The following is a 27072-nucleotide window of genomic DNA, read 5'->3' on the forward strand; positions in this document are numbered from 1 at the left end:
AAAATATTGTCTATATCAAAAGTAAAAAGGAAAAAAAAAGTGAGTATTTTACTCGAAGGTTGTTGATATTAGGTGTTTTGTTTAAATTGTACTTATTTAATAACACATATTGTATTAACTCATTGGCTACTGTGAATGAATTTGAAGTCTCATGAGTGTAATAGAGAATATTTGATAATGCTGCCACTTGCTGGAGTAAAGATGAAAAGGCAACCCTTAAAAACAAAACTGAAAGAATGTTTAATTGCACAATTTACGTCACAATCCAACCAAAGTTTAAACCGCGCTCAGATGCAGTAAATTACACTTTGCATGCTTCACAAATCGCTACCTTTATTTATTTATTTCATTTTTGATGAGTTAAACCTGCCAACCTGGAGGTTATCCGGAATGTTCAACTATTTGAGGGATCCGTGTGAGTAATTGTTTTAATTTTAATGCTATACTAGGACGCTGCCCCAGTAATTTCATTTATATGAAATGAAAAATGATTATAATTTGACTTTGTTTTTGTTATTAATACCAAGAGACAAGTTACTGACTTTTAATAAATATATCACACCACGAGCATCCCTCGTTTATGCGGCCAGTTGGTCTCGCCTGTTGCCTCTCAGTGCTTCTCTCCTTCCTGGTCGAGACTTACCTCGGAGGAGCTGCCCATCTAGTGTCACGTCTCCTGGTAAGCCAAACATTTGCTCTCGCTTTAAAAGACTTTTCTTTTAGTCACTGTCGAAATTGTATAGCATCCTTTTCCGAACGCCACATTTTGAAATTTCCGGCTTCACGTGTTGCTAGTTAAAGGAATATTTAAAGGGACACTCGCTGTTCTTGCTGGTGTCTGTGCTCGCTTATGTTGATATGTCAGGTTCACTGACAGTCACGCCATGGCAAAAAAGAGAGGAATAAATGACCCAGGGATAAACCTCTGCTTTTCCCTCTGAGTGTTTAACCTTTTTTGCGATGTTTGCCTAGTCGATCAACCTCACGAATAGGTGACTTCAACTCTTTGGCTGCCATTGACGCCGGTAGACGTCCAATCGATTTGAAGTGGGAAGGTTGACGGGGAACGAACAAATGTTTATTCGCTGGATCGCTCCCACTTCAAATGGATTTGACGTCCAACTAGTTGAAATTCACAGTAGTGCGAAAGAATGTTATTTGCTGACAAAATGGATTGGACTTCAATGGCAGGGAATAACATCAATAAGTCTCATAAAAAGGGTTAAATAATGTTAGTTTGAATACAAACATGCCCAACATCGACAATGACTCGAATTCCGCTTTTCTAGTTCTTCTTTTATCATCCTCAAAGCCCTAAAGTTCATTTTGTCATTATATAGTAGTACACAGATATCTTTGCTTTGTTAACGGGGAAGTCCCACTGACTAATCGGCACAATGGCATGAACAAAACACAAAAAGTCAACCATTATTGTCCTTTTATTATTGTATCATGTTCCTCTTCTTCTTTGTGGAATGATGGTCTAGTTTTTCCATTTTATCTGGATTGCATGGTCCCGGAACTAACCTAGTCGCAGTTTTCACGACATTGCAATCTTACTCCAAGTAACAGATTAACCCAAAATTGCGCTGTGGTTCAGGATGTATTTTTTACTATTCAACAGAAATTTGAGAAAAGCCCAGGAGGATTCCAAATTGTTCCTCCTCCATGGCAGTGAAGTGCCGAACTGAAGACTAAAGCGCAGGTTCCCCCTTTTCTTGGCAAATGGCTTGCTGTCTGAAGGACGAGCTCTTGTGTTCCATCTGTCTGAGCATCTACCAAGACCCGGTCAGCTTCGGGTGCGAGCACTACTTCTGCCGCAAGTGCATCACGGAGCACTGGAGCCGGCAGGAGCCGCACGGCGCCCGCGACTGCCCCGAGTGCCGGCGCAGCTTCGCCGACCCGCTGCTGTCGCCCAGCCTCAAACTGTCCAACATCGTGGAGCGCTACTCGGCCTTCCCGCTCGACGCCATCCTCAACGCCCAGCGCAGCTCGTATCCCTGCAAGGACCACGAGAAGGTCAAGCTCTTCTGCCTCACCGACAAGAGCCTGGTGTGTTTCTTCTGCGACGAGCCGGCGCTCCACGAGCAGCACCAGGTCACCACCATCGACGAGGCGTACGAAGAAATTCAGGTCAGTTCGCCTTTTCTCATCTCGACTTGTCACCGTGTCACTTGCTGTGCAAATGCTATTTATTTAACATCCCTAAATAAATAATTTAAATGTGTTAAGTGAGTAGAAACGGACCATGGTACATTAAGGCTAAAACCGCAATCGTGTATTCATGCTACATTGAGTAGTGAGTGCCATGTTTTTATCATGTTCTGAACTAAATGCAAAACAAACTGCTGGAAAAATGATCACTGCCCGATTCGACGTCTGTTGCTGTCAATGGCAGACATTCTCTTTGTATAGAGGTGTAACCCGTTAGAATCAAGAGTGTCAAACTCATGTTGGTTCGCGGGCCGCATTAACGTCAACTCGATTTCACGTGGGCCGGACCTTTTTAGATATGATATTTAGATTTTTCTTTTTGAATCGGATTAAAAGAAATGGATCAGAAGCCCTAAATATTCAGTTTTTTTATAGATCTAAAACAATGTTTATTTGAGCTTATTTTCTTCGTAAGGGAAAACGTCTTTTAATCATTTGTTTTTCATTTCAAAAGGAAACAAAATATTTGTTTACGTTCAATATTAAAGTGGAAAACAGAAAATATTTAAAAAAGATTTGACAAAATGCTTTTTGAACTAAAAACACAAGAAAAAAATTGCAATTATTGATTTAAAAAGGGGAAAATCAGAAAATACAATTTACATCTATAATCTTCATTTGAATTTGATCCTAGAACAGAAAGTCGGCACTCATAATTTACTTTCTCGGGCCGCACAGAATGATGCGGCGGGCCAGATTTGGCCCGCGGGCCACCACTTTGACACCTGTGCGTTAGATCAAGGACTACTTTGGCTAAATGTTAACTTGTTTGAGACGAATACAAAGTTTGCTGGAATTAAATTTGATTCAATAGACTTCAATTGACAATCACATCAATTTGTTTGGTACGCAAAAGCAAATCATGTGCATGTCAGATTTAAAAAAAAAAAATTTTTTTTGACTTGCAATCAGATTTTCAAAACCCAATGAGTTTAAAAACTAAATAATTTGTATATTTTTAATCATATATGGCATGTGGTAAAAACCCATTTTAGCATTTCAGACATTTTACTTCAGACCATTCTTGATCCTTATAACACATGCTCATAACCTGATGTACAAACATATAAAAACATAATCTTACCTTTTTTATTATTGTTGCAGCTGAGTCAGTGCACTGACCTTTTCACATAACACAGCCCACACACAAAAAATATTCTTTCTTCTGAAACGTAACAGACAGATGATGCAGCACATGTTTATTGTCCAAATAAGATGTCAAAATGACTAAGGATGTTCTACCGAAAGAACGGTTTGGCTCGCAGTCGTGGCTCGCTGGAAGGATGAGAAAAGTTCAAATTACGCAGGGATAGCCAAGGGAATCGGCGACAAGATGTTTCTCTTTCCCCCGGACTCCGCCACAGCTTGTTCAGTAGCTCGGAAGCTCTTCAACAATCTGTCGTTTTTGTATTCTGACCAGAGCTTTGGAGTCTTCCCAGATTTTCTGAGCTGAAAGGAAGTATGAACACTGGAAATGAAGCAGTGTCCTGCAGTTTTAGGATTTTTGTTGTTGTTGTTGTTGTACAAGACAAACAGGATGTCTTTGCAAACAATGCATGTCTGACACAAAATGACGCGGCCTTCTTGTGTAAGTTCTTCTATTGTTGCCTTGCCAACAAGCGAATGGGAACTGCAAGTAGGATAGAAGTGAATTTAAGAACGTCGCCTGCGGGCGCAATCAACTATGCTCAAGTGCCAAAATTACATGTTGAGGCTGTAACGCACTGGCAGTATTTTTATTTCCTATTTGTAGTATCAATAGTGAGTGGCACGCTGTCACGGTCAAATATTCTGCCGTTGAGAAGCGTTCTAGTAGTTCAGAACACGCAAATTGTTCAAGAAGGATTTTTGTCCTTTTGACTCCCAGTTGAGATACAGTGGTACCTCGAGATACGAGTTTAATTCGTTCTGGGACTGAGCTCGTATGTTGATTTACTCGTAACTCAAATGAATGTTTCCCATAGGAATGAACTAAAAACAAATTAATACGTTCCAGCCATCTGAAAAAACCCCACCAAAAACAGGATATTGGATTGGAAAAACATTTTAATTTGTTCTAATTCGCCATGCATTAACAAAGTAACAAATAACTAGTGGTTTAACAGTGCTGAAATGTGTTTAATTGTAGTAAAATTAGACAGATTTCGTGGAGAGTAGAGAGAGGGTGGGGACTTTTTGCACGGCAACGCGCTCGTAACATAACATAAACACATTTAAATGAACTTGGATTACGATGCAGACACACTCAAAAATAAGTTTAATCTAACATTACACTAAACTTAATTCTAATGTTATTTTAAATTTTGATACCTTTCTTCTCTTGGGTTGGCTCTATTGGCCCCGCCTCCACCCTGACTTTCAGATGCAACCTATCGAGGGTTGTTTGCTTTTGTCTTCCCTTCACAATATTCCCAAAATGATGCACACAGATGTCCTCACAATAGCATAACGCACGACCACTTGCCAACGAGAAGTAGTATATACTCCTCTCGTATTAGCGATCGCCTCGCCATTCGCACTGACTAACGAGGAAAAAAAAACACTGAAAAATGCAATGCTCTCCACAGTGCTTGCAGATATTACACGAGGGAATTGCAGGGAGAAAGACAGTGCCCATGATGTTCTTATGAGCAGCCTCTCGCGTCCGCTGTATGCTCGTATATCAAAATTTGTCTCGTATCTCAAAATAAATATTTGCCTGAAATTTTACTTGTATCTCAAATTGCTCGTATGTCGAGGCACTTGTATGTCGAGGTATTACTGTAGATTGAATGTCAATTGCAGCCAATGACTTGATTAGCTAACATTTTCTGTAATATATGGAGTAAATATAGCATCCATAGGGTACAAAGTCGTTACAACTAAGGCAATCAACATCTCATTGAATTGCACTCTCGACAAACTGTTTCTTCGCTGACTCACTGTGGTTTGTTTGGTGATCACTGCAAGAAATGTCTTTCCACACCAGCAGTAGACGCTGACACAATGCGGGCATCGTGACCAATCATTCTACTCTGCTTGCGACGTGGATTTCAAACACGTTAGGACACAGTTTGCAGTGTGCCTATGTCGTTGTTTGTCTTCTTTTGCAAAGAAAAAAGGGACATTTATGTTGGAGTGCGTATAAGATGCTCCAAATGTGGCCCAAGGTCTTGTTTTTACTCCGGTTACTCCTGTAAAAGCCTCATTAATAAGAGAAAGAAGAACAAGCGTGACCTTTTGTTAGCCTCCCCCCGAGGGGATATTCAATTCTGTTTTCGAACAGTCTATACACACTGCACAGAAATAAACACAATAAGGATCTGACAGAGGTGTACAAAACTCAATATATATTTTTTTAATCTCAATTTAAACTTTAGTGACACATACCGAGGACTCTGATTGTTTACATGGCTGCCTAAAAGACTTGTTAGTTGTTCTCCAGAGTACACAAACAAGACCGTTAGGTGTGAAGACTGAGCCAAGCCAAGCCCTAGGCAGGTTGCGACAAAGGAAAGACTTGTAAGAAATTGCCCAGAAAATCGAGCACATTTCATGAAATCGGCGTGACTACACGAGCCAACCATTTTCAGTGACTTGAATTCAGTGAAACAGTTTACAGTAAGCCCTTTTCACAGGGTTCCTCTCCAAAACATCACTGCATTGGTACAAACCTGCCTGAAAAATGTACACAATGTACCAATAAACAACTGCTATCCATTTTGGTATTCATATCAAATCATCTTGTACGTATTGACGTTAAAATCGATTCTGAGAGAGACCCTGTTGTAGCCTTAACCCTGACCACAACGCCTACATTCAAAACACCAGAACCTGTCCAGCGATGGCATAAGTACTGTGTTAAGAATAAACTTTGGCCCATTCCAAATTAAATAAAGTGGCACATTTGTTTGACTTCACTGTTTTCGCAATGAGCCTGTACATTGAACGGAGTGTTTTGCTACCTGTTGGCCACTGAAGAGGGCAGCCTCTGATTGGCCTGTAATCTCCTTAACCTGGCACGTCATACAGCTGACCTCCGGCCTTGAGACGTATTGCATGCAGGGGCTATACCAAAATCTTTGGCCAAATTCACAAGGCGCTGACAAACCTTCAAAAGCGCCCAAAGAAAACCTGACGCTCCGTAAATGCACAACTACAAGGTTTCCCAGCAATGTTCCCGTTGACGTCATTTGCGGTAGATTTTGTAAAGGTAAACGCTGATACTGCACGCCTTGTTTGTTATAAAAGCTCTCTAAACTGGATAGTGGTATTGGAAGTAGCTGTGGCTGATGTGTAAACACTGTGACATCATAGCAGTGCAAAGGACAGTTTCAAATACCACTGACTTCAACATGAAGAGAAGGCGTTGCAATCTGAGCGCTCTGAAAGTGTATATGCCTTGTCTGGATTTGGAACAAATCCAATAATTCCACTGCGAGAGGCTCAACGCATGATGTATAGCTCTCCTCTGGACGTGACCTTCGTACGTGCAGCTTGGAGTGGATCTTCAAATTTGGGACAAATACCCTCTAAGGAGTTGGACTAGAATAATAGACTGTGAAGAAATGAGTTCATGTTGTCAGGAGAGTTAATTAGGCTTTGAGATTTTGTATTCTGACTTTTATTGTACCAGTTTTGCACTGTAGCTATTAGGCATAATACAGACGGGTTTTCGTCGTTTTACTCTAAGGGTGTTTAGATCATTTTTTTGCGAAAATGCCTAGTCTCGTGTCGCTGGTAGATGCAGTAATGTCAGAGTTGATGGTATTCATCTTTTTGAAGGGACAAATAATTGGACAAAATCCATAAAGAAAACTTGTATGGAAAAGAGAGGTCTCAAACACCAATCACTCTAAATACTCTGGTCAGATTAGGGTGTGACAGGGTGAGCGTGAAAGCAGTGCTGCTACATGTGGTCGGTATTAAGACATTAATCCGTAGTCATCCTAATTTTCATTGCGCAAACTCGAATGCAAAATTTAAATGTTGCCATTAACAGAATCCATGCCTGTCAATTACAGTGATTCTGGAAATCCTCTGGTTTTTTTTTAACAAACTACAGATTTGTCCTTTTTCATACATTAAAATGACATACTAAACAGGTTGACCAAAAAAATTGCATTGAATCTGCTGCACCTACTAATCCTATAATTTTGTACATTCCAGAATAAAATCGTACCTTTTCAGATGTAATACCAAAGAATTTACAGAAAATTCCATGTAAACATTTACTACATCACATATTGTTGAGCCCTGCTTTTCAGCCTAACAATGTCACAAAATTCTGAATGATTTGAGACTGTGTTTTACCAAGCACTCCCACTGTGTGTTTGCCCTAAAGAAGTATTTACACTCCACTTGATAGCAGCGAAAATCCAGAAGCATGATAGGCAGAGAAGGCTGTTAATTAGAGCATATATTTGGGCACTGGATGGTTACAGTAGACGGCACATGAAGGAATAACAACATCGGTCGGATGTGTCGTAGAAAAAAAAAAGCCACACTGAGAGCATCCAAATGCACCGAGGATATGGTCTCCTTGGCCTAATATCACGCTGCCAGACTGGTGAAATATGTCATCTTATTTGCATTTCTGCCACCTGCATCAACACAGCGGCAGGCGGTCTTCATCACCTTTTTGAAGTATTCTTCCATCTCCCGAGCGTCGCCCCCGTCGCTGCCGCTGTCACCTCGCTCGCTCAGCTGTGCAGCCGCAATAATGAGTCAGGGCTTCTCAAGGGCACCCACGGATGCCGCCCCCACTGCCCTTGTGTTTTTGCATTGCTTCAAAAAGCCCCCAAGCAACTCCAATTTAGCTTGGGATTGCCTCCATTTTTTTGTTGTTGCCATTTTTGCCACAAGAAATTGCTTGAGATATCAGCGATTAATGAGTAATTCTCCGTCCTACCCGATATGGAAAACATAAGGATCTTATGTGAGAAGATATTTCTTTTAGTGACAACACGGAGGTCGCACGTGGCCGGGCGGTGTGTTTATCCCCGCACGTATCGTCGGCAGATTAAGAGATAAACAGAAGCACTTATGCGAGAAAGTAGAGCTGGTAGCGCATCCATCAAAGGCAACATTTTTTTTTGTCTTGTTAAGATGATTACTTTTGGCCCGCACTTAGCTTAAGTGAGAGCCAGAAGTAGGTGGATCTTTAGTGCATTAGAAATGCCGCACATCCTATGCATTAGTTGCATGCGCGTGGTCTTTCAGCCATTGGATAAGAGGCATGAATAATTGCGTCGATGGTTAAAAGATGGAAGAGAGCTAAAAGCAATTTCTGGCTAATGTGTGCTGATAATCTAGTATGTTGGAGAACCATATGGTTTTAGTCAGCCCCGCAAGGTGACTTCCAAAGAGGGCTGGCCATCTTGGATTGAATTTTTTCAGAACGGCCACAACATATTTACAGTAATCCCTCGCCATTTCGCGGTTCACCTTTTGCGGCTTCACTACATTGTGGATTTTTTTTCTGGGGATTATTTTTTTAAAATTGTTTTTTTTTAAGTTAAAAATGTGAAAATCCACACTGAATCTCACAAGCGGAAGCAACTCCCATATCTTCCGCTTGCCACTAGGACTCAGCACTGAAGACACTTATTTTTAAAGTTCATAATGTGAAAATTTACGCTGAAAGTCGTAACCATTTCTTTTTAATAGGGGTGACCCCGTGATTTTTCGATTATCGCGGCCATGTCTGGTCCACATTAACCGCAATATTCGAGGGATTACTGTAATAACTCAAACAAATAGGCTATAGTTTGACTGATGTTAAACTGTCCCTCAAAATGAGTCCAATGTTGTTTAGGTAAACTATAACACTCCACACAAAGATCAATATTCTGTTCAATGTTAATATTCTATGGATGAAACCATTCAAGTGCTAATTAAAATGAGCAAAGCCAAAAATATAAAACACTCAGAGGCTTGTGGTCTTTGTACGCTGCCAAAAACAATTTGTCAACCATCAATTGTAAGAGATATCAAGGAGGTTTACTACAACAAAAGAAAAATCAAGTTAACAAATCACATCAGTTGTAAAGATCCAACCGTGGGTGGGGTAAATGAAATCAAGACCCTTTTTGCTACTAGTTGTTGTGTTTTCAAATCAAGTTTTCCCTGAAGAACAGTAACATTCTTCAATACCACATTCAATATTGTTTTTATTTTTTCATTAAAAGCCCAAAAGAATACGACCAATATTGCGAGAACTGTAAACTACGCCCTATAGTGATGTCTCCTTTCCAAAATTCAACACTGATTCATATGTTTTAGAAAATATTTATCCAAAACCGCTAGCACCTTCGCATTGACATTCATTTTGGGTTTTGCTGGTTGTCTGAGTAATGGAAAGAGGAATGTGGCGTATTCCAAGTTGCGCAGTTTAAAGCGAGGTTTAGTGTCAAAGCCTTTCCTCAAAGTAATGTGATGCAGATCAGGAGTGAAAGCAGCACACAGCTGACATTAAATGCATGTGATCAGACAGCGAATGATGTTGCTTTCACTCCAACTCCCTTCAAAGGCAGACAGCCCGGTAAAACGATAATATAAATATGTATCCTACAAGCTTTGACCACGTCACTTTAATGTTTTGGTCAGGCTTCCAGCCTTCTGCTGAATTCTTGATTAGCTGGGGAATTAAAACAGATTAAAGGCCCTTGTTCCCTGGCAGCAGGCACGGCCGGACTATAATCTGTGGTAATTCCCAGTCGCTGTGATTTGCAGCAGATGATTTAATTTGACCAACTGCTGTTGGAAGTCACCACTTCAGCTCCCAATCGCTCAACCGTCCCTTCCGCAATTGAAGCCTCAGGTTGTTTACCTATCAAACGCCTCTTTTGTCTAACTGAGAGAGTGATTGCAGTCGTAATCTCTGTTTGCCTGCCAACCGGTGTTTTCAGATGCAGTCCTGTTGGAGGAGGAACACGGAGTGACTCAGGCAAAGCTAAGGGCACTCCCATAGTCTTCATTTCAGTGTTGTCTTGGCAAATGAATCAGGCAAATCTTGTCATGATAATCGGGTAGAGTAGTTGGACTTTTTTTTCAGATTAGCCTAAACACCTCTCAGCAGACACAATAAACAAAATAGAATAAGATCAAATAGAAATTATAACATGATAGCTACGTGAGAGGTGTAAAATCATACACGTGTAAATGTATTGAAATCTTGCTTCCATATCTACTGAAAATTGATTTTTTAAGGTATGTATCTATTTAACAAAAATAAATATGTGGATAACAAGGAACCAACAGTTTGCTCCAAGAAAGAGGAAAAATTAGGATCTTTAAGTTGAGAATTCTGACATTTTAGTTCTAGCTACCTTACTATAAGTAGCATACTAAGTAATCACAAATGTATTTACCGATTCTTTGAGGAAAGGGAAACATTTTAAAGTTGTTACCAAGTTGAGAATTCCGACATTTTAGTTGTAGTACATACTACCTTACTATATGTAGCTTTACTAAGTAATCACAAATATATTTACCGATTCTTTGAGGAAAGTGAAACGTTTTAAAATTGTTACCAAATTGAGAATTCTGACATTTTAGTTCTAGCACATGCTACCTTACTATAAGTAGCTTTACTAAGTAATCACCAATGTATTTACTGATCCTTTGAGGGAAGGGAAACATTTTAAAGTTGTTACCAAAGATCGGTCGCCCCATTCAGTGACAAATTTCCCTAGGTAAGGATTGTTGACCAATAGATTGTTTCGGAAATATCCATACTTTGTTGTGACCGCTTTGTTGTCAGCTTTTCTAAATTATGTTAGCAATTCAAGCACAGATTTGCGCTATTTGCCATTCAACGAGCATTACTACCATTCCTCGCACTGCCCTTTCCATTACCCATAATGCCATTAAGGTACCCATTTCCATTTATGTTGATGCTCAGGCTAATAAGCGGAGGCTGTCACGGGGCTGCGACGTATTGCTCGAATGTCAATGTATAACAAATGAGCTTCCCTGCAGCAATGCTAATGTGAAGCAGTTCTTCTGAAAGGGACGTGGATCAAGCGTCAGTCCAAATGTGTAGCATAGATTACCCTAAGCAACATGTAGCAAATATAATGGCAGTGAATGGGTTAATCATTCAATCAAACACAAGTGCCATCGCACATTCACACTGTGAATTGCATTTTTGACATTCTACATGGTTTTATATTAATAACATGCTGACTACTCTGGCTATGACTAATGCTAAGAGGATTTAAAAAAAAAAGATGTTTTTGGCATGCAGATGGTTGTTGTAAAATTCCTCTGGCAGTCAAACAAATCATAAAGGGTCATTTTGAGGCCGTTAACGCATTTCCCAGCTAGTGCGGGTGAAGAGATGAAAGCATGTTGTTGTGCATTCATATCCACGCGAGCCTTACTCTGCCACCTCTTGGGTTGTTTGTCAGGAGGAAATTAAAACCCAAAATTAGAAAGACACGATGCTGGGAAGCTGTTTGCGTGTGAATTTGAGATCAGTTGGAAGTGGAGTTTTTGACAGTGTAGACGAAAGAATGGATGAGAACAGAATGCAGTGCAGTGCAATCTCTTGTTAAAAATATTTCCTTGCAGTTTAGGGCCTGTCAAGTCGTGTTGTTTTCCTGGGCCACTCCAGTTTGTCGCATTTGCATACCGCGTGAGTTTCCTCGTTCCATGAAGTCAGAGCCTTAAGTCATCATTTGCATGAGGTGCCCTATATACCGACAACTTCGCTTACCGCACCTTTGGTGTAAAGCCCAATTGACTTTCACTACACAGCTTTATAACAGATACAACACACTTTGTATTTAGAGTTTAACTAAATGGTATATATTTTGAATTTCTGTCATTTCGTGATGAAGTCTGACCCAAATAAACAACATGAAGTCAATATAAGTATTTAAATAAAAAATTCTAAATTTCTCAAACCTCTGAGATGACAGATTTGCACGCCATAATCCAAAGCAATCAATCAAGTCAAAAGCCTTTATTGTCATTATTCAACAGCTGCGTATAACGAAATTTGTGGTGCTAATACACAAAGTGCGTGTTTCCCAATAAAAACATAAATAAGTAATTTAAAAAGTCTAAAATATTGCACAATCTAAAATATTGCACATTATTGCACTGCACTTTATGGTAATTCTGGTTGTGCGTAATACTGCTCCTGTCAACCTATAAATAAATTACTGATGATAAAAGATTTAAAAAAAATCAAACTAATGACAAATCCAGTTTATTGATGCATGAACACGCCTCGTATTCAGGCGCATCTTTTGCACGAAAATAATCCAGTTCATTGATGATGCGCTTTACCGTCCGAAAAATATGGCTGTTGTTGATGAACGTTATAATCCATAAATTCTGACAGCCCTGAAACTTACCTAAGCCAATAGAGCCAGCGCGAAAGCCACTTTGTTCCACGTCAACTGGCTTTTATCTCGTGCCAACGTACGCATGGCTACCGGCCAAGTGCGCTTGTCCTCGTGTTGTGTGACTTCCAAGTATTCATCCCGGGTCAACCCGCATATGGGACCCAAGTCCGTGGGATGTCGGATAGTATTTAGTGCATCTTTTCCATCCTACAGGCTTTTAAAAATCATTATTCATGGCCGTGGATGTGCATTCTTTTCACTCTGACCCAACGCTCTCCCGTATTTCCTGAAGGAGAGGCAGAGAATAATAAAGCCGTCCGGCATCAGTATGGACGCTTGAAGGGATTTGTGTTGACTTTTAATGCACGGCCACGGGGAAGCGTGCACTTTCAGACGCTATAAATAATGAATAGAGCCCTTCAGCACGAAGGAGAGAGAGACAAGTGAGCCTTGAAATTGACGGCCTTCATCGTTATTAGTGTCATGCACATACAAACGTGAAATGATCCAATCTGACAACGTTAGGCTTTTACTAGTCATCTTGTTAAAATTGCCTTTGTGAAGCTCAAACAGGGATTGCCAGTTTTTATCTAATGATTAAAAAATAAAAATAAACAGCTGGATTCAGGAGAACTCAATAGCTGGCATTGACGCTGATGAGCGTCCAATCCATTTCAACTGGGAGAGGTCAGCAGGGAATATTGAGAGTGAAACTTGATCGTGAATGGTGTTTTAAAAACAGTGCGAGGGCGCTTGACGGGATCAGCTCTTTCTTTTGCTGACGTTGTGGCGGAGTGTCACGTCAAACTGGTCTCCGCCTTATCAGACGGACAGGTGAGAGTCAAAGACAAACGTCCCTTTTAGGCCTTTTAGGATTCAGCCAACTTTTTTTATTTGTTTGGTTTTTTATTTGATATAGTTCGTGGGCCATCTGCAATGCACCGGCACTTCAGATTCAATTCCTCATGCAGGACTTGTAATAAAACTGGAGCGCTTTTCGCTACCAAAGAAAATGTCCAGAGGACACTTGAGGGACTTTTCTTGTGTCGATAGCAGAATGACTAATCAAAAAAGATGATTCAATTGCACCTTTTAGAAAGCCTTTTAAATAGCTTGAAATAATCAAGCCTACAGATATTTTTAGACGGGAACATCAAACCTTTGAGCAAAAAGCCATTTTCTCTACTAGAATTGTTTTCTCTTTCTAGAACCACCTGTTGCCAACTAGCATAAATCAAACCATACCGGTCTCTTGTAGCAAGGCTTCAACCAGGCCGACCATTTTTGAGCACATCATTGCAATTTTGATCAATTCATAGCAGCAAAACCATATCTCATCACTTTTATTTTCTTTAACTTGAAGAGATTTTCCAAACATTGTTCAATCTGGACTGCGATTGAAAAGTGGATGATCTCCTTCAAATGGAAACAAATGGAAAATCACCTTGAGGTTCCAAAGAGGAGTTGATTTAATGATTTCAGTCGCAGAGTGCATCAGCTCTCCCGGTCGGTACTAATCGTTGCCGCTTGTTGCACCAGTCAGTCCCACGTCGTTCAACACAATAGCACATTTTCTCGCTCGCTCTGTCAGCTGCCGCACTGCCATCATTACAAGGAGAGTCATGCTCCCTGCCCCGCCCCATAGAAAATACATTTGTTTTCCTCTCCCGCATCCTTGGGAGGAGAAATGCGGCATCTTTTTTAAATTTATTTATTTTTTCTTTTTTTTTATGGCCGTCCGCCGGCCCTTTTCAACTCATTCTCCAGCAAGCTGTTGCGCTCCGGGAGTTTCCGGCACACACTAATGAATTGCTTGTGTGTTAAGTCATCCTGTTGCGCACCTCCCATTAGATGCTTTTAATTGTTGCGGTTTTCCCCTGTCAGCAGAGATCTATTCTCCTATTTAGGAGTACCTGAGTGATTTTCTTCCCGAGTTGCTTGAGCTGACAGCTCCATTTGGGGGATTTGCGCTGTCGTAGGTGTTCGAGGGAGGTGACACGATTAGCTTAACTGTGGAATTGGGAAAGAGATGACGCTTGCTTTTATTATGTTTGTTTGGCTGTAAATTAGAAGCAATTTCACGAAAAGATGGCTGACATGGACACCACTGATGCGCCCATTATTTTAGTGGATAGCGATAAGTGTCACAATCAGTTGCAGCTAAAATACCCCACGGTACAGTCATACCTCTACTTACGAATATCTCCAGGTACGAATGTTTCATGTTACGAATTTTTTATTACGCGAATGGGTGAGTTACGAAATTTGGATTTTCAGGGTTTTTAAGAAAACAGACACTTAAATGTCACTGAAGTGGGTTGGTTAGGTGTGGAGAGACAAGTTTTAATGGCCTTTTTGACACTGGTTGCACCAGTTTGATAGACCCAGGAGATAGTTTCACTAGATCAATTCAGCACAACCTGCTACCAACTAAAGTAAGTGACATCGTTGGGGGTATGATCTGTGTCGCCGAGAACAAACATTATGGTACACATTATAGTCATAATAAAATAGAGAACAACACGATAAATAAACATCCGTTAATGTTACAAATTAAGTTAACTACAGTAATCCCTTGAATATCGCGGTTAACGTAGACAAGACATGGCCGTGATAATCCAAAAATCGCCGCTATCACCCTTATTATAACTACATTTTTTTTCTTCTTGTCTTCAGTGCTGAGTCCTAGTAGCAAGGGGAAGGCAGGGGCGTGGCTTCCGCTTGCGAGTTTAAACGAGGATTTTCACATTTTTATGAACTTTAAAAAATATATTAATTTATTTATTTTAACTAATTAATAGCAGGAAAAAATCGCAAAGAAGTGAATTCCCAATAAGTGAAGTTGCGATAATCGAGGGAAGACTGTACAGCTTAAACGAAACACCATATCTTGTTTACCAAACCTTCAATCTCACTTCAAATATAAATCCAATAGTCCTCATTTTCATTATCACTTCTGAACAACTCCACCAACTCTGGAAATGGAGGGCATACCTAAAGTGCCCTTTGCACGACTGTAAGTGTATTTTTAAAAAATCCTAAATCACACCGGAGTATAAGTTTCAGCCCAAAGTATGCATTAAAAGTGTGACTTATGGTCCGGAAAATACGGTCATTAAATAAGACTTTATAAGGAACTGAGCCAAACAACATCAACCTGGTTCTAATTTAAAAAATGAAAAAACAAACAAAACATCTGTTCGTCCCATATGTGCGTGCATGTTCCACCCTACGGGATCTGTGTGCACCTGCATTCTTCGTGACAGCCGGAGTCGTCCCCGCAGAGTCTCGTTTCCTCGTGCGAGTCGACGCGAAGCCGGTCGAACATATCCGGAGTCAGCCCCGACGAGGGACGAGCCCCATTTTCACGGGATTTCACACAATCTTTTCACAACTTGGCTCGCCTTGTGCATTCCTTGTTTTCTCGCCGTGAATTTTAATCTGTGCCAAAGTAGAGCGAGAAGGAACAACAAACAATACCAAGTCGGATAAACACGGCAGCATGTAGTTGGGAATTGTGTTATCTCGCCACGAATGGTGTTACAACCAAGTTTCCTTCCTACGCTAACGACGTAACCCCCGAAGTTGAAAGGTTGCAGGACGTTGAAATCCGAGGACTCCCTGTATCTACTAGTCGAAATATGTTCGGCCTGGTCAAATTTGGCTGACGTGGCCTTTGCTTGTCCTTTGTTTGGCTTGCAGAGGGAGATGAAGGAGCAGCTGGCCACACTGCATGACAGCGAGAAGGGTCACACCGAGGCCCTGCAGCTCTTACAGAGACAGCTCACTGAGACCAAGGTACTGCAGCACTTCCTCTTCCATTGCGAACCTGAAAAAAACACAAGAAACAAATACTGTATTTTTAGAAAACAAAATGGACTGATCTTAGACTGTGGATATTTTGGTGTGTTTATTATCAGCCACCATTCATCCAGAATTCCAGTCAAATTAGACTGCTTTTCAGCGCCACTACTTTCATAACGAAAAAGTAAATCTTTGACATAACCGATTTTGACACTTAATTCGCACCGAAACACGAATCTTTCACTGCAACGTTCAACCGGATTCTTTCCCCAAGACGAAACTGTAAAGCCCGCAATGCACCACCCGCGCCCTTTTCGCCAGGACTGATGCTCATTTGAACATTGTGGATGAGCAGATGTCTGTTTCCATCTATGGCAGAAAGAAGCACGCCTTCCCTGGAGATATCCAGCGACAGTTACCATCGCACACTGCGCTAGATTACACAAAAATGCCTCAGAACACCTGCTGCGCAAAGTTGGAACGTCACATCGTCTTCCGTCAGAGCGAGCGACACCAAGCCATTCTGATGATATTCCCTAACTGCGGGATACGGTCCTTTCAGCCACTCTTCGGTGCGCTAATCTCATTAGATTTCCATCCATTTGCCGCCGCTGCCTGGACGAAGGGCATGCCGTCCGTCACTGCGTTCGTCTCTTGCGCCTTTAGGAAATGGCCTCTTTTCTTTCATTCCTTTCCAACAAGGATCCTTGTTTCAGTTCCACCTCACTTTGTCTGGGCACTTCGCTATACATTCAATAGTTTGTAGGGTCCTTTTTGTCTTACCCGTGGGGGATTTGTTTTGCTAATCACACAGCCTGTCCCTGGTCTCCAAGGGCTCCCGACACCTGCTCGGTACCGTCGCATACCGCCGCCTCTCAGCGGCATGTCAGTGAGACTGATTGTCGAGCTGTTTCATCCGCCCACTCAGCTCATCAACTAGCTAGGTGGGCTGAGACGCAGCCCACCCTAATGTCATAACTGTCACCGTATTTGACAAATCGCCGCATTTAACTGCTTCCCGCAGAGAGTCTGTCTGCCCTCGCACTAGGAAAGGGGGAGGGGATTTAGAGGGCTCTGTAATTAAATTTTAAAGTTCAGAGGAGAGATGGATAGTGTCTCAAGACAGATTAGCTTTTGTGCAATAGAGGCTCATAATAGTTGTAATCTAACAAATAAAAACAATCACTACATTCCGGCGTCCAAGAAGGAATATGAGAAATATTTCTGCAGTACACCGCGAAAAACGGGGGAATACTGTTAAGTCCTTATCAACGTTCTCTTTTGAAGGTCAGTGTTGGTGAAGTGTTGTTTCATATTTCTTGTAGCCAGTGTGGGATCGATTCTCGCTCGCATAGTGCAGGTGTTGACTGTCATCCAACAAAGAGTGCGTATGAAAAAGGTTCCTTTTCCAGAGACCCCAAAACACAGGACGAAAAGTAGGACTACTCCGATTTTTCTTCAGTCTTGCAGTGGATGAAGACATGCCTGTAAGCATTCGTTGAAACTGTCTTAAAATGGAACAGCTTTGCCTGGCAAATGAAAAGTCGTTGCACATTTGGTATCATTTGAAACGTACATAGATGTTCTTAGAGATCAAAGATTCCCAATTGGGGCAAGAACAAAAACTAGACTGATCCTTGATGATGATGCAAGATGCACAAAGAATTTGAGAACAAAATATGAAATCGGGAGCATCCCGGCTGCGAAGACTTGACAACCTGCTTACTGCTTTTTGTTTTGCCGCTTGCGACGCTGGCGCTGATAGCGCCCGCATGACTCATTCTCTTTGAGATCCCTTCTGTTTACCTCTTGAATCGGCGAGCTCAACCGTTCTGCTTTACCACATGCTGTTCCCAGCAAACTGTTGGGCTGACTGGAGTCTGTCTAGATTACTCCTCCTTTTGGAAAGCACATTTTCTGCTGTTCAACTATTTCGGCTTGCCTTGTTAACTCCAAAATAACATAATGAAATAAATACATTATTCAGCGGAAAATTAGCATTAAAGTAATCCCTCGGATATCGCGGTTAATGTGGACCAGACATGGCTGCGATAATCGAAAAATCTCAAAGTAGGGTCACCCCTATTATATATTTTTTTATTCTGTGGTGAGTCCTAGTAACAAGAGTGGCTTCCGCTTATTAGTTGCTGCGTGAATTTTCATATTTTTATTAATTAAAAAAAAAATATATGTGTATGTGTGTGTATATGTATATACATATATATATATATATGTATATTTGTATATATATGTATGTGTGTATATGTATGTATACATATATATGCGTATGTATATGTGTATATATGTATATGTATGTGTGTATATATATATATATATATATATATATATATATATATATATATATATGTGTGTATATGTGTGTATATATATATATATATATATATATTCACACTTTTTTTTTCTTCAGTGCTGAGTCCTAGTAGCAAAAGTGGCTTCCGCTTACGACTTTCAGCGTGGTTTTTCACATTCTTATGAACTTTAAAAAAATTAATAATAAAAAAAAATAATAGCGGAAAAAAATTGTGAAGTGGTGAATTCCCAATAAGTGAAGACGCGATAATCGAGGGATTACTGTATTATTCACAGAATGCCGAGGTTGACCTGCTTTTTCTTCTCCCTTCTAGTCCTCAGCCAAAGGTCTACGCGCCACCATTGGCGATGCCTTTGAGCGCCTTCACCGCTTCCTTCGCGAGCGTCAGAAGAGCATGCTGGAAGAACTGGAGATGGACACGGCGCGTAAGCTAACCGATATCGAGCACAAGATCCAACGCTACAGCCAACAGCTACGCGACGTCAAGGAGGGCATCCAAATCCTGCAGGAGCGCCTCGACGAGACGGGGCGCCATGACTTCCTGGAGGGAGTGGCCATCACGTCCGACCGGTAAGGCAAACAACTTTATCAAATGAAGAAGACTCGCGTGTTAATGCTAATAACGGCGAGGCCTTTCACCGCCGTCAAAGATTAATCAGCCGATGGCGAGCCAGGTGCTGCCTTATTAACGACGGCCAATTGAGAAGGTTTAGACGAGCATCGATCTGTTTCCGTTGCAGGATTAAAGGGAAGATCCACGAGACCAATCTGACTTATGAGGACTTCCCGACGTCCAAGTATATGGGGCCTTTGCAGTACACCATCTGGAAGTCGCTCTTCCAGGATATTTCTCCAGGTAAGTAGTGACAAATTGAATTTATAGCTCAGCTCGATACGATTCGATTTGACGTCAGGAGAGCTGCATCATTCAAGTAAAACAATCCAAGTACCGAAAGCAACTCTGCCTCACTCCATCAATCGCTCTAGAAAAAGATGATTCGAATAATATACTGAGGAATTTTAGTTAGTCCTGCATCCGCCCTGCTGCAGTGAAGGGGCGGCGTTTATTTTTTTATTTTATTTTTTTTCCTTGACTGAAAGCCAAATGGAACAATTGTTTGCAATCTATCAGTGGCGAAGATGCTCTCCCATCATCCTTCATCTAGCGTTTGGCTGAGAACAAAGCGTAGCTCTTACCACAAGGCTCGAAGTGAAGCGCTTGTTTTTTACTACCGCTTGCTTCTCACAACCCACGCTTTGGACTGTAAATCTTTAATGACTGCAACGAACACCGAACACGATGTATAAGTGGTAAAAGCTCCATTTTTTGCCCAGCGTCCGGATGCTTGGCTATTTTTAACTCTCGTCTCTCGTGCAAAATTACAAGCCGGTTTGGGTGAGAGATCTTAAAATGACTTGTTTTGACAACGACAATTGAGGGTGCATTCATGTCAGTTCAAATGAGGAGGAAATGCCGAAAAAAAAACGCCTTGTAGTGTCGGAAGAAACTTGAATCGTTTTCAGAAAAGCGCTAAGTTCCCAAACCTGCCATGTTAAAGTGGAGCCGCCAGGTGGGCGTACTGAGATGTCACGAGCTATCAGTCATGTCTGAGTTGGGAGCGTGCGCAGCGATTGCCTGTTTTTTTCCTTTTCACCCACATTAAAAACAGAAGGCATTTTTCACTAGGGTGCACTTAAGATCAAAATGGTTTTGGGGAAGACTTCCCTACAGTGTCAACATCAAATAATCAGCACGTGTCCTCCCCCACTTTCACAAACTTTTTCCTTTTTCCCCTGCATCGGTTGGAGAAAGTTGAGTTGGATAATCCTCACATCTAAAAGTAGTAGTTGGCAATGTAAATAAAGAGTGAAGACAAAAACTGTCCAGTCTCCATGTCGAAGGACTACAACCAAAAAAATTCTATTGACACTTCACTAAATTTGGGTCACTAAAAATGAAAAATGAGCTCCAAAGTGTCAATTGGTTGTAGTTGTTAAGATACAGTATAAGACCGAAAATAACTTTCAGTTTTCACAAGCATTATGAGAAAGTTGTGTGGTTATGGTTAGTTTCACAGCTCGGTGGGTTTATTCTCACAGATTTTACCGTTTTGGAGAATGATTCAACGATGTTTGCACATGGGTGGGGATGTTGTCCAGTCCTGGGAACCTTGTGAATATTGCAATGTGGAAAATAATCGCACCAACAAGAAAAAGGGGTTCATTGAACTTTTAGTCCGGACCAAAGAACGCAGACTAAGAATTTTCCTGGCGTGTATGCAGTCTTAATATCCGAGCTCCCTGTGTCCGTTGGTTGGTGCTGAGGTACAGCATCTCGCAAAATGCTTCTTTCAGGGCACTCAGAGCGAACAGACCCTCAGGAAAGGTTTCCTCTCCATGTAAAGAAATGCTAAACTTGTTATGTGCTGCTTAAAAAATGTGACATTGTCGCACCTATTGTAAAATCCACCCCCCGCCCTTTGTTTTGCCACGTTAGTGCCCGCCGCGTTGATGCTGGACCCCATCACGGCTCACCAAAGACTGATCCTTTCGGACGACTGCACCATCGTGGCCTACGGGAACCTCCACCCGCAGCCCCTGCAGGACTCGCCGCGACGCTTCGACGTGGAGGTGTCGGTCCTGGGCGCCGAGGGATTCGCGTCCGGCGTCCACTACTGGGAGGTGATGGTGTCGGAGAAGACCCAGTGGATGATCGGCGTGGCCAGCGAGACGGTGAGCCGCAAGGGCAGCATCCAGATCCAACCCAGCCGCGGCTTCTACTGCATCGTCATGCACGACGGCAACCAATACAGCGCCTGCACCGAACCCTGGACCCGTCTCAACGTCAAGAGCAAGCTGGAGAAGGTGGGCGTCTACCTGGACTACCCCAAAGGCCTGCTCATCTTCTACAACGCGGATGACATGTCCTGGCTTTACACCTACCGCGAGAAGTTCCCCATGAAGGTTTTCCCTTACTTCAGTCCGGGCCAAAGTCACGCCAACGGCAAAAATGTGCAGCCACTGCGAATTAACACTGTGCGCCTTTAGAGCTCCGGGTGATGGTCCTGGTCATCGTTTCGGCAGATGCGGCTTTCGAAAGATGTCCGGGAAATGTTTACAGTCGGGTGTTTATCTGTCGTGGTGAGACGAAACTTGAGATTCATCGTAAATTGGAGGCGAAGGATGGCTGCAGTCTTCAGTTTCTGTCGGTCTACTCGCACTTTTCGGCTTGGCGGAGGAGATGGAGTCTTTCTCACTAGTCATCGATCCATGGCAAACTGCAGTGCTTTGTTCTGTTTTCCCAACGAGAAACCTCATTGGTGTCTGACTTGTAATGACTGTCGCTCAAGATTGTAGGAAACGGGGTGGAAAGGTTAGCAAGTGACGGAAAAGTTGGAGTCTGGGAAATCTGACTGACTGTAAAAAGGGGCTAAACCTGAAACCGCACTCCATTCAGACGCAGGATGCTTGTGTTCGTGTCTTCACCTCACGAGGAATTGGTCTTGTCCTGGTGGTCAGTATATTATGTCAGAAAATGGAAGAATTGAGATGACCCTCCAGTTAATAAGGGGCTCCCATCATCCGTTTTGTACCAAATCCTGACCATTCCAGATTACTTTTCTTTGTTGGATTGTCTATCTATGACTTGTGCTGGTGGGCAATGAGGGTGCAACAACATAGTAGTGAGAGATGTTCCTCAAGGTGTGATTGGACCAAATCTGTCCTGGCCCACCTGAAAAGTTGGCTCCAATTTACATTGGTTATTTTCAACGGCAGGTCGTTTTTTTTTTTTTCATCACTCATGTTGCTTTCCGTCTTTTTGTGTACTTTTGTCCACAAGTGAGGCTGCTATTAAGCGATAAATGAATTACAGTGTCAGGGATTTCGCTTTTAAAAGTGAAAGGGAAATACTTTATGGCTGCGCAAGTCAAATTTTAACAAATCATAATGTGGCCAACCTCGAGATTGTATTACACTTGACTATCTCCTGTGTTTTCTTTTTCATTGTTTATCTGTGTCTGAGCCTTATACTTATTTTTTTTCATTCTTTGTTGGTCTAGTCTGGTGTGACTTGTACTCAGTTGTTATTTAGAGTCCCAAAAATATGGTAAATGTATGATTTTCTAGCTTGCCATAGAAATATATCAATCAAATGAAAGAAAATGGAAGACCAGGGTAAACTGAAATTTTGAAGAAAATTGGGGTTTAGTTCCCAATCTGAAGGCTTTTTTTTAACTTCAAATTCCTCAAAAGGTAAAAATCAATGATTTGTTCCAATCTCGAATGTGTAGTATACTTTGTTTAAAACACGTCACTGAGTTCTTCTTTTTTCATAGCTCTAGATTTTGACGGTGACTTGTATAGAGATCCAATCCTTTTGGATTGGCGGGTGGGGGTCGGCACCGATCATCGGGCGCCAATGTTTTCTAGATTGATTGTCTTAAATGGCATTGAAATGTAATCACGCAAAGACGTCAATGTGACGAAATCCCAGATGATTGTGACTTGTTGTTGCGCCCGGCTTAATGGACACATGTGGACATGAGTTCGAAGAGCTTCTTGTCCCGCGGCCAAATCCGCCATGCTGGCTACGTTTTGAATCCAGCCAAGCCCGTCCCTCATTAAGCCCATCTGGAGCTCCTTTTTTTTGGGATCCGCTCGGCTTTCATCCACAATGTTTGTCTTTTCGTCCTCGCTGATTCGCACCGATTTGTCGTGGTTGCGGTCCGGACGATTGCGATCATTTTGTTTGCTTCAAAAACAAAAAATAGCAGAACGATCGGGCCTCTCGTTGGTGACTCGTCGATGTCGTTTGTGTTCTATTTAAATGAGATTAATGTGCGACACGATGCTATTGGAGTTTGCGGAGAAATGTCCCGTGTCCAATAAATTACTTGTAAATAGATTAGCGTGCCGCAATTTCTCACCTTTGGCGTTCATGAGGTTTTTGGTGGGAGCCGGGCTGGATTACAGCCAGCTGTTTTACTAAAGGAATCAAACAGTAGGAAAAAAAACTGAGGATTAGGAAGGATTACAGCGTTTTACGTTGCCTCCTTGTGAGCCTGACTGATGTGCGTTGGTGAATTGTCATGGAAATCCATCCCATAATTGATATCCTTTGACGAATGCATCCTTGTCAGGATGATTAAAATTTCCGAGAATGTCCATTGCCGTCATTGACACAAAAATAGCATCATTCACTGCCAGGCCTCTGAGTCAGGCTCCACCCACCAGTCCAACCCCAGGCTCCCGTAGGAAATATTTGGCGTCCTCTAGTGGTGAAGGCGTGTTAATGCGACCCATGAGCATGGGAGTATGTTAGTGTTCAGTTTCAAGTTTTGTTTACATATGCAACAAAAACCGCCGCAAGACCCACAAGTAACAGACGCGAATGGAACAACAGCTGTTTGCAACATGGCTTTTTGGCACTTTTTCTTGTGGCAACATCTCAAAAAGATTTGCAAGACGTTTTAGAAGAATTGTCAACTGGTAGATATTGATAGTATTCAGATTGTACTTTAAGTTCAATTGAGACATCATTCCTTTTTCATACATTTCAATCCGTCAAGTCATGTCATTTCCAGTGTAACGTTTAATCAAATCTCCCTACCGTTTTTTTTTCTTTGCTCACCTGCATTTTGTGTCAACAACTCAACGGTGGTACTTCCCCGTTTTAACCATGCAATCAAAGATGCCATTGTTAGTTAGTCTTCATTGCATTACCTTGGATGACAAGGCAGAGGCAAACCGTGACATAAATCATTTTATTGGACAATTCGAATAGGCCTATAGTGACCTGGCAACCAATTCAAAACAGGCTCCAGCACTCCTGCGAGCGACCCTTGTGAGGCTGAGCAGCCTAAATTAAGTTAAATTATAAGGTTTGAATAAATTTCAATAGTTGCGGATCTGTGCGATTTTTGATCATTTATTTTTGAATACACCATGAGCTGATCAACTCAATGAATTAGTGTTTAAAAACCCTCGATATTGGGACTTGTCCAAAACCCTGCCGAGTTGGAAAACTTGTTTGTAGTGGAACAGTTGGGGGGTTTTTACTTGTCGACGCTGTCTCGTAATCCTCCTTGGTTTTAGCCGGCAAGCCTCCCTCAACTTGCTTCCTCAGCATTTAACCAGCACTCCACTGCCCTTGTGTAAACACGGACCCCGCATGTCATATTAATCCCGTAATCCCTTTTTCAATGGGCGTCCGATTGCTTCACACGGGCACGGCGGCCGTGGCGGCGGCGCTTTGGGGCGAGCATGCCAGAAAGAAGCCGATGCAGGCCTCCAGGAGGGTCTCCATGCTCCTCAGGAGGAGGACATTGACCCCCAGGTAGACGGGAAGCACCAGGGCGCCGAGCACGGCCAGTAAGGCCAGCGGCAGGTTTGGACCCCGCCAAGCGTCCCCGGGAGCGAAGGTTGCGTGTCCCTTCTTCCCCTGGCAGGCCACGGCTGTGAGGAGGAGTAGGCACGTGAGCAGGACCAGGACCAAGCAGAGGAAGGCCACGTCCCAGCAAGGACCCAAAGGGGCAGGCCGGGGGCCCAGTAGGTTGGGCAGGCAGTACATCAGAGACCCCCCGGCGCCCAAGCAAGCCACCGTCCTCGCGTCCTCCGACCGCCATTGACATCGCAGGCTGAGCGCCACGGTGGCCCATGCCGACAAACAGCACAGGTAGCCCGAGGCGTCGAAAAGACGAGCCTTCTCACGCTCTTCGTCCACCCCCTTGCCTCTCGTCAACCACAGGTGTCTGGAGAGCATTTCCGCGGCCACCAGCGGCGTGAGGAGCGTCAGCACGATGGCGTAGAGGTAGCTCAGGAAGAGCAGGAAGCGGAGGGCGACCACGTCGCCGGGAAGCGGCAGAACGTTCAGCCATGACTCGAAGATGCCCAAGAGGCTCAGGCAGACTGCACAAAGACACAATTGAACATTTTTACCCTTCCGAAGAGCAACAATCGCAGAATGCCGTCCAGTTCCTGAAGTATTAAGCAGCCCCAAACCATCACATTACCTTCCACATTTTAGACTATCACTAGACTGTGACGCTTTCTCAGGTGTAATTCATTCATTTTCAGAACCGCTTATCCTCAAGGGTCCCGGGGGTGCTAGAGTCTATCCCATCTCACTACGGGCACCAGGCGGGGGACACCCTGAATCGATGGCCAGCCAATCGCAGAGCACAAGGAGACCAAGGACAACCATTCGCGTTCACACTCTAGGGACAATTTAGTGTGATGAATTAGCTTAGCATGCATGTTTTAGGGATGTGGGAGGAAGCCGGAGTACCCGGAGAAAACCCACGCAAGCCTGGGGAGAACATTGAAACTCCACACAGGAAGGTCCAGACCGGACCTGGGCTTGAACCGTCAATCTCAGAACTATTATAGAGAGCAACTATTATAAAAATGTTGCTGTATGTGGACAAGGCTGTCGAGTGGAATTGATATTTTTGTTCAACATTGTTTTACTTCATTGTAACTAATGCCAATTTTGCCATTCACATTTTTGTTGGCCGGCCATTCCCAAGAAGCAACACCCCTGTTTTTATGGTTACTCCATCTGTTCTTTAACTTCTTTGGATTGCGATATTTGGATACATCTTCAAATCTTTCAATCAGTTTCACCTCGTTCGACGGGTACTGTCTTGTCGTTTTCATTCGGTGTACGCGTCGACACTTGCGTCTTGGAAGAGCCAAATTTTTTGGCGGGGCCGCAAACGCACATGGCGAAGAAAACCAAGATACGCACCTGCGAGCAAGAAGTCCGTGAAGATGAGGATGCAGCCGGCGCAGAACGCCACCGGACTGCGTGACGTCGCCAGCGAGGGCAAGCACACCAGGCCGCACACCAGCTTGAACACGCACAGCACCGACGCCCCGTCCAACGTGCCGTCCATGTCTGCGGATACACACCAGGCGCAAAAACAAAGGTTTATCTCCGCTTTCACGTCCCAAGGTAAGCGATCTTTATTCCTTCACTTCGTCCTAATCGTCATCTGACGCTAGGTGGTCGATACTTGAACTTTGCACTGTTTACTATCCCAAAGAAGACCTGCACGCGCTTGACTCCATTTTTTTCCCAACTGAAATGCCCTTATTTAAGTGTCCGATGGTGACACTTTGTCGGCCAACAAAATTGAGCCAGGTAAGGACATTTCAGTTGGAGGTCATCCCAATTTACGTCCTGATTTGGAAGACCGTTCGGGCACCCGCGAAATAGAAAAAAGATGTTTCCATGACCTGTTTCCTTCAGAGCCGCATGTCAGTGGGAGCTTGTCGACGCGTTGTCTTGCTTATCCCTTCCCGCCCCCCACTTTTTTTTTTCTGGCGCTTAATTCCACGCCGACCCCTCCCCTGTTGCCTCCCGGATCGCACCTGGAGCAG

The 27072-nt window shown here is 42.8% G+C and overlaps 2 protein-coding genes across 3 annotated transcripts; one reads left to right on the forward strand and one right to left on the reverse strand.

Annotated features, from left to right (window-relative positions):
• Positions 1–595: 595 nt before the first annotated feature.
• Positions 596–23593, forward strand: trim62.1 (tripartite motif containing 62, tandem duplicate 1). Its single transcript, XM_077602689.1, has 6 exons — positions 596–679; positions 1625–2133; positions 16254–16349; positions 19001–19257; positions 19428–19543; positions 21185–23593. The coding sequence occupies exons 2-6, from the start codon at positions 1726–1728 to the stop codon at positions 21733–21735; spliced, it is 1428 nt and encodes a 475-aa protein (XP_077458815.1). The 5' UTR covers positions 596–679; positions 1625–1725; the 3' UTR covers positions 21736–23593.
• An 845-nt stretch (positions 23594–24438) lies between these two features.
• On the reverse strand, positions 24439–27072 carry LOC144075548 (uncharacterized). 2 transcript variants are annotated; one of them, XM_077602691.1, is made up of 3 exons: positions 26929–27072; positions 26438–26587; positions 24439–25596 (listed from the first exon to the last, which is right to left on the reverse strand). In XM_077602691.1, the coding sequence occupies exons 2-3, from the start codon at positions 26583–26585 to the stop codon at positions 24908–24910; spliced, it is 837 nt and encodes a 278-aa protein (XP_077458817.1). In that variant the 5' UTR covers positions 26586–26587; positions 26929–27072; the 3' UTR covers positions 24439–24907. The 2 variants fall into 2 exon arrangements, with proteins under 2 accessions (XP_077458817.1, XP_077458816.1); XM_077602690.1 differs by lacking the exon at positions 26929–27072 and having other exon boundaries at positions 26438–26920.

This window comes from Stigmatopora argus, chromosome 6, assembly GCF_051989625.1.
Source record: "Stigmatopora argus isolate UIUO_Sarg chromosome 6, RoL_Sarg_1.0, whole genome shotgun sequence".
NCBI classification, from domain to species: Eukaryota; Metazoa; Chordata; class Actinopteri; order Syngnathiformes; family Syngnathidae; genus Stigmatopora; species Stigmatopora argus.